This window comes from Peromyscus californicus, unplaced genomic scaffold (genome assembly GCF_007827085.1).
Source record: "Peromyscus californicus insignis strain IS unplaced genomic scaffold, ASM782708v3 Scaffold_13__1_contigs__length_99412109, whole genome shotgun sequence".
NCBI lineage: Eukaryota > Metazoa > Chordata > Mammalia > Rodentia > Cricetidae > Peromyscus > Peromyscus californicus.
In genome coordinates, this window is record NW_026294424.1 from 67,769,502 (window position 1) to 67,777,645 (window position 8,144).

At 50.1% G+C, this 8,144-nt stretch overlaps 1 protein-coding gene across 1 annotated transcript; it reads left to right on the forward strand.

Annotated features, from left to right (window-relative positions):
- Positions 1–3,508: 3,508 nt before the first annotated feature.
- On the forward strand, positions 3,509–7,717 carry Rasl11b (RAS like family 11 member B). Its single transcript, XM_052735913.1, is given in 5 exon segments — positions 3,509–3,557; positions 3,560–3,648; positions 4,163–4,220; positions 5,455–5,531; positions 6,323–7,717. Coding segments are annotated over 5 exon segments (744 nt in total). The 3' UTR covers positions 6,794–7,717.
- The last annotated feature ends 427 nt before the right edge of the window (positions 7,718–8,144 follow it).

Sequence of the window (8,144 nt, forward strand, 5' to 3'; positions counted from 1 at the left end):
ACGTCACTTGGCAACATACCGTCTTCTGGCTATTCATGTCTGCATGTCTTTATGTGTGGGTACATGTGGGTGGGTGCACGCACATGTGTGTGAGCAACCCCGCAGAGGTCAGAAGTCTATGTGGGTGTCTACTTCAATCGTCCACCATCTCATTTTTTGAGACATAATTTCTCACTGAACACGGAGCTGATTCTTTTTAGACTGTCTGGACAGCAAGCTCCAAGATGGAGCTCCTCCTGTCTTCATTTCTCCAAGGCCTGGGTTGTAGGTGTGTGCCACGATGCCTGGGTTTTTCTTTTCTTTTCTTTTTTTCTTTCTTTCTTTCTTTTTTTTTTTTTTTTTACATGGGTGCTGCCAGGGCTTGAACTCAGGCCTTCATGCTGCCTCACAAAACACTTTGCCAACTGAGCTATTTCCCCAGAGCTCATTTAGTTGGTTTTAAATATCACTGATCACCGGCAGATTCGTGGTACTGTCTATTATGGGCTGTGCGATCTTTGTGAAGATGTATGTGAAGCTTTGTTTCTCTCACTTTTAAAGAAAGATGGTCACAGATTCTTTGGCACTATCCCCATCTAAAGGTGGGACCAGTGTTCCTCCTCTTCCCGCTTTGGTTTGGCTGGGTTCTGTGGTGCTTGGCCATTAGCACTAGAGCAAGGCTTTGCCAGATTTCCATATACAAGCTTTAAGAGATTGGCTTCTATTTCGTGTCTTGAGTGCTCACTCATGAGAAGTCATGTGTTCTGAGGCAGCCTGAGCTAACGCGCAGTGCTTCCCACCTTTCTAGCTGAAATGTAGGACGTGGGAATAAAGACGTCATCCTGGATGCCCAGTCAGAACCTTCCGATGATACCCGACTCAGCTGTCAGCTGACAGTGTCTCCGTGAGAGACTCCGGGAAAGAATTGTGCAGTGTCTGGAGAAGGACCGTTGAACCGGTTTGGGGTGGCTTATGGGGCAGCAGTGGGGATGGTTCCTGGAAGTAATGATGATATCTGCCTCAGATTAATGCCGTAGGATCCTCCTGTTTCATTCAGGCTTGGGGGGTGATGGGATTACAGGTAGTGTTTCGCTTCCCTTGCTAAAATTAGAGGTAAAAAGTGAAATTCCTTTCCTATAGTCTGGAATATGGTAAACCCTCAATGGATATCATGTTTCCCGCCCTGTCCCTTCACCCCCCTCACCCCCACCCCACTGATTTTGGATTTCCAAGAAGTGATAACTGAGTGCTATTGTCTGAGTTCTGAGTTTAGATGCAGGTGGGGGCTACTGGGGAGATGCCTGTTAACTAACACCCCACCCCTTTCTTTTTGTCATTTTCCTCAACTTTCTTCTCTCTGTCTCTCTGTCTCTCTGTCTCTCTGTCTCTCTGTCTCTCTGTCTCTCTGTCTCTCTCTCTCTCTCTCTCTCTCTCTCTCTCTCTCTGTTTTAAGTACAGCCAGTTCATTTTGACTTATAATAAAAATACTAAATTCAGCCTCCACGATGCAGACAGAAAAATCACAGGTTTGGTTAGTTTCGTGGTAATGAAAATGAAACATCAGAAGCTAAAATGATTCAAAGCAAAATTCCCTTTGAGAATTTTTATCATGTCTCTGTGTGTGTGCAAAAAGCAGCCGAACAAATACCGTAGACTGCATAATTATTTCCCATGTAAACACTACAGAATTGCAGGCTAGGGGGGCGAGGGTTGAAAGGTGCATGCTACCTGTAATTATAGCTTTGCTAAGTTTCATTTTATAGGCTGGCAAAACTCAAGTTTGACTTAATCCACACAGAAAGACATGATGCAAATTGGACATGCCCTTTTCTCCATGACTCAGACACTGACCTTTACTTCATTCCAGTGTTCTCCCTAGAAGGGCAGCCTTTTACAGTTATTGCTCAGCTTGTGTGCGCCACTGATTATGTGTCTGTCCTAGAAGTCTTACCAAGGAAGTAACGATTCAACAGCACCTTTCTATTTCCTTTCCAATCCCTTCAGCCCTTCAAACTGTTACTAGAGTCCATCACAGTCTGACCAGAGTAGGGTGGGGTAAATTCTATTCAAATACCTGGTGAATAAAGTCCAGAATGAAACTGTGTGGATACTGGCAGCAGCTCCTTTTACATTTCTACCTTTAATAAGGGGTATACAAAAAGTCACAGGCTTTGCTGTCTTAGGCACCAAAGATAAAAGAGGGCCCGAGGGTTGTAAGGGGGGTGGCAGCTGCGATAAGGTCTAGAAGGTTGCTGAAGTTGGGATTTGGCGAGCCTTTGACCATGCTTTTCACTGATGAGAACACTGGGGTGCTGCTAGGCATTTTATGAGTGCTGGGGCCCTACATCTTCCTTGGCGTCAAGCCACTTTTAACTAACCCTTGCCTTATGACCAGACTAAACACGGGGCCCTTCTGCCTCCCAGTGAGTCCCATCCAAGCTTCAGCGACTGTGACTGTTTTCTCACCATTTCACAGCTCTGGGAGGGGATGTGACCTACTGGGTGAGAGGTGCAAGCTTGTTCCAGAGACTTCTGGCTTGGTTTTGCCTCTGGGGCAAAGCACCTTGCTTTCCGCGGTGTGTGTGTTCTCACAATATGGATATTTTGCCCCAAAGACAAATGCCACACTTAATGGCGGGGAGGGGTTGTCTTTGTTTATGGATACAATGGTGGGAAAATGTATAATCCAGGACAGTACTTTTGGATGTAACCAAGTAAGAACGATCAACGTCTTCAGTGCATGAGCAGAGCACAGAGCCGGGGCCTCGGGGTAGTGGCCATGGGCTCATCGGGTTCCCTGGCAGGTTCCTTAGGGTCAGAGGTGGAGAAGCCAGTTAGAGGCAGGCAGCGGTCAGCGAGGCTAGGTGACCCGGGACTCAACACAGAGAATGCCTAGGGAGGCCCGGCGGCGAGGTGGGCAGACAAGGATGGGTGCCCCTAAACCCACCGCGGATCTGACACCCCCCCGCAGATATGACAGGTCCCCCACGAGGATCTGAGACCCAGAAAGACACGGACAGGTCTCTCGGCAGATCTAAGACTCGGCAGAGACGGACAGATCCTCCCACGCGGATCGGAGACCCGGTGGCCCCGCAGCCACCGCTGGGGGCCGCGTGCTAGCGCAGCGGGAGCCGGCTGGAATCCCGCACGTTGCCTCCCTCGCGCCTGCCGCCCTGATTTCCTTCGGTCTCACGGGGCCCCGCACTCGCTCCCGGCTCCTTTTAGGGGCGCAGCTTCTCCCTGCAGGCCGGAGGCGGGGGCCTCGAGCAGGGCGCCCGGGGATTGGCCGCCCGGGGCGGGGGCGGGGCCTGGGCCGGAGAAAAACCCGCGCCCGGCCGCCAGCCACCCCCAGCTGCGAGCCGGAACCGCTGAGACCGAGACCGGTGTCTCGTCGTCCTCCCGTGGTACCTTCTGCTCTCCCTGGACGCACGGCGTCGGACCCCCAACATCGCCCCTCTCCGCGCATCGCCAGCCTCTCCCAGTCCTCACTTTCCTCCCCGAGCGGTGCAGCCCCGGCCGCAGCCGGGCGATGCGCCTCATCCAGAACATGTGCACCATCGCCGAGTACCCCGCCCCGGGCGAGCGGCCGCTGCCGACTACTGTCTGGGGGCAGCGGGCCGCCGGCTGGTCAAGATCGCCGTGGTGGGGGCCAGCGGCGTGGGCAAGACCGGGTGAGTCCAAGCGAGGGGGGAACCTGCTTGGTTGTGGGGCGGGACGTGGGAGACCCCCCGCCGCCGCCCGTACTGCAGGAGGGCAGAGGTGGGGCGTTGCAGCGGAATCGTCCGCCCCTTCATGGCCCTGCTTCAACAGAAGAGGGCCACTCGGGTCCACAGTGGCCTGCCGACTTTCGGGCCGGAGTAGAACTTTAGGGGCTTTGAGCCTCTGGTAGGGTCTGTGGCAGAACAGAGAGTTCTGTAAGGTTAGGAAGACACTCGCCTGCTGGAAGGCTTAGGTGTGGCCCCAGCTGGGCTCAAAGGAGGGGCTGAGCCACAGGACCCTCCCCTCTGGCAGAAGCCGTAACTCACCCGGCTGGCTTCTACCCCCTAATGTCTGGCAGAGGGGTCATGGAGCTACGGGGGTAGGAATTTCAGTGGCCGGCTGTGACTCTCTTTGGCAGAGGTTGTGTTCTAGATGTGGGGAGGGGTGGAGACCCCATCTAACTTGTTCTCGGCTCTCAATTGCAGCTTTGGTGGTCCGGTTCCTCACTAAACGATTCATCGGAGACTATGAACGAAATGCAGGTGAGGAAATATACTGAGAAAAAGCCTGTTGGGGTTGCTGCTCTCAATTCTCAGTGCCTTCAAGGACACTTCCATCAGAGTGACAGTGTGAGCATCAGGATTCTGCCACTTCCAATTCTGCACGCCACCCCTCCCCCCCCCCCCCCCAGCTGCCATCTGGCCTCATTCCATTCCAGGCCCATTCATCATTTTATCAAGTGGCCGAAAGTATTCCCAGTGGTATGTTTTAACTATAGGGACCCCAGTTGGAAGCACCCTTTGTACTCCAGGGCCTTTTCCTTTAAAACATGCCATGCCTGCAAAAGTCATAAAAAAAAAAAAAAACCCAAACAAACAAACAAAAAAAAACAACCAAACAAAAATCCCCAACCAAACTAAAACAAAACAAAACAAAAAAAACAGAAACAAAACAAAAACCCAAAACTGCTGGCCAGCTCCTCCCCCACCCTCACCCTCTGCTGGCGGACTTTCAGGGGTGACCTTTTAAAGCAAAGGCCAAAGGAGGGTGGTTGTAAACCTAAAATTCTTTCCTTAACAGAGGAAAATAACTAGCTGAAGAGTTTCGAGGGGAGTGCTCCTGAATAATGAGGAGACAAATATTTCATTCTCAATGATTGAGAATAGCCACTGTCTCAGGAGACCTCAGGACTTTCTGACTATGACCTGTTAGCACATTGCTTAAGTGAGTAGCTGTTGGGGATTAAGGTGAAATGAGCCATGTAAGCCGTCCCAAGATAAGACATGGCAGCCTTCTGCTTTGATAGAGAGTTGATCATCATGTCACATTTTTATGCCAGGGATATTAACTGTGCATTTACTAACCATATTTGCCTGTGAATCCGGTGTAACCCGTGGACAAAATATAACTGTTTAGAGAATGATAATGTACTAAAATAAAAACAGAAACCCTGCACATACTGAGCCAGAAAATTTGCTTCAAGGAAATATTCTAAATATGGAAACTGAGTTTAAAATTAGACCAGCAAGTTTCTGAAAACCCACGAACTTTGACCCGCTTTTGTTAAATCTACTAGTACGGGGTGAAAATTGCAGCTGGTCTTTAAACAAGATCAGAAGGAAACCCATTAAATAGAAGTGGACTACATCTTTTTTTATTTTTTTCTATGTGTATTGGTGCAGGCTATACTGCATTTAAGAAAAAAAAAAAAACAACCCACATTTCATAAGGCTGCGCATGAAGGAGGAACATGATCTCTTTTCTTTGCCTTCATAGGTAATCTCTACACCCGACAAGTCCAGATAGAGGGAGAAACTCTGGCTATTCAAGTCCAGGACACTCCAGGCATTCAGGTGAGAAACTGTGATGCTGAGTGGGTCGAAGGGGAGACTAGTGGCCGTGGAATTTTTCAGTGGTTCATCAGTTGAAGGAAGAGGAGCTGTGGGGAGTGAGGGCTAGACTTTTGCATGTTTGACAGTTTAATTGTATCTGGCCTCCGGTCAGCCCCGGCCTGGCTTAGTTTGGGAGATTGGGTGAAGGGCAGAGCCCCTTCTGTAGGAGGAGTCACCTCAAGCAGGGGCACGGGGGTGGGGGGTGGGGTGGGGGGGTGGCGGCACACACTAACACTTGGAATTGGCAGTGTTTCCTTGCTTCGGTTTTTATGTATGTGCCTTTAGCATTAAAAACCAAATATGTGGGTCCAGTCTCCAGCACCCGGAATCACTTTTACGTTGTGGAAAGTTTCTCTGCAGACAAAAGAACTCTGCTAGTATTTTTTTTTTTTTCTCCTTCCCCATCCGACACTGGGCAGTTATCCAGGTTTAAATGCTTCCAGCTCCTATCTTTACTTCCCCAGACTTACTGTCTAGCCAGTTAATTTCCCATTTTGTGCAACTACAAAGTCTCTCTGCGTGGAGTTCTCCGCAGGTCCATTTTCCACTTGAGTGTGGTGAGCTGCCCTGTTATTTATTCCCAACTCCGAGCAGCTGGATCAACATATTGTCAAGAAAGCTGAAGTGTGTGGGGACAGGACTTGTTTATGGCCCGGAACCTGCCATCAGCGCTCTGAAGGGTTCCTTTGAATTCAGGATGTGAGTGAGCCGGAGCTCTGAGCCGCACTCACTGTCCACCTTGCTCTCTGCAGGTACACGAGAATGGCCTGAGCTGGACCGAGCAGCTGAATCGCTGCATCCGCTGGGCCGACGCCGTTGTCATCGTTTTCTCCATCACGGACCACACGAGCTATGAGCTCATTGGCCAGCTCCACCAGCACGTCCAGCAGCTCCACCCCGGCGCTCGGCTGCCTGTGGCGGTTGTGGCCAACAAAGCTGACCTGTTACACCTCAAGCAGGTGGACCCTCAGCTTGGACCGCAACTAGCCGGCATGCTGGGCTGTTCCTTCTATGAAGTGTCAGTCAGTGAAAATTACAGCGATGTCTACAGCGCTTTCCACGTCCTTTGCAAAGAAGTGAGCCACAGACAGCAGCCCAGCAGCACGCCCGAGAAGCGGAGAACCTCTCTCATTCCCAGACCAAAGTCACCCAACATGCAGGACCTGAAAAGGAGGTTTAAGCAAGCTCTGTCTGCTAAAGTGAGGACTGTCACGTCTGTCTGAAGCGGGACTCCTTGAGGGGGTTTGGTCTTCTGGGCAGAGGGCCTGAGGTTCTTAGGCAGGACCATCGCAGGCTGACGGCAGTTCATGGTTCCAGAAAGGGCTGCAGCCGAGGGGCCTGAGGGGCCTGTGGAATTCTGCAAAAGAAGTGTTTGGGGCCCGAGGACAGATGGACAGATATGTGACTTTTCTGTTGCTCCTTTAACGTGGGGGTGGGCCATGTTTTTGTTCCTCACTGCCTTATGAATGGTGGTCAGTTTCGCCAGATACATTGATGTGAATTAGGGTGGGCACGAAAGACCCGAGCAAACATTCATAGGCTTTCTCTCCCTTCGCCATTTTTTTTGCCCTCCCAAGAGAAAGGTTTGCTTTTCTCAGTATCTCCAACATGCTATCATTACGGGATGCCTTTCTGACTTGAAGAATACCCAGATTTTTTTAAGAACAAGGAGGGACCCTCCCCACTCCATAAAGGTCAAATTTTAGGAGAAAATATTCTGTGTAAAGACACCTGTGAGCTGTGATCTACAGGAAGGTGCTGGATCTCCTGATACAGGATGGGTATACATGTTGAGTCGCTGTGAAAAACTCAACCCAGGACTGCCCGACTGTGACATGTACAGTTGTTTGCTTCTTCTTTCTTTTTTTTTTTTTAAACTGTGGCATCAGGTACAGAAAAAGTGTTAATTGATGGTGGTGTGGTTTGTGTAAATGACTCACGGCAATGACGTTGGGTTGCTTCCTGGGCCTGGCTGAGTCGTGGCTATGGGTGGCTGAGATACTGAAATGCTGTCTTAGAGAGTGACCCGATGCAGGCCTAGCTGCCAAATCCCCTACACAGATGCACTTTAAGAAGCCACTCATGCTTTGGCTCGAACTGTAATTAATTTATTTTATGTACAATAAATCTCTCATTTGATAAGAGCAGCCATCTGACTGGGGCTTTATTGAAGTGTTTACCTTCGTCCTCCAGAAAGCGTTGTGTAGGATCCCTGTTTACTGACTACGCTGACTCAGGGGATATGCCTTCCAGGTGCGATCTCTTCTGCCTCACAACATGTGACTAGTGATACATTTTATTATCCACATTTTACACATTACAAGACATCCTTGCAAAACAAGTTCAGTAATGTGAGGGCTTCAACCTACAAGCACTGTCGACTGTAATTTGGCCTTTCTAGTCCAGAGTTGCGTGTCTCCTGCTCACTTGCTTCGTGGTCTTCTGGGTAGACCTAAGGTGGCTCACTGTCTGTGTATGCATCTCATCAGAGCTGAGGGCATGCATGCTTCTCCACAATCAGTGCTGCTGAGGGCATGCATGCTTCTCCACACATGAGTGCTGCTGAGGGCATGC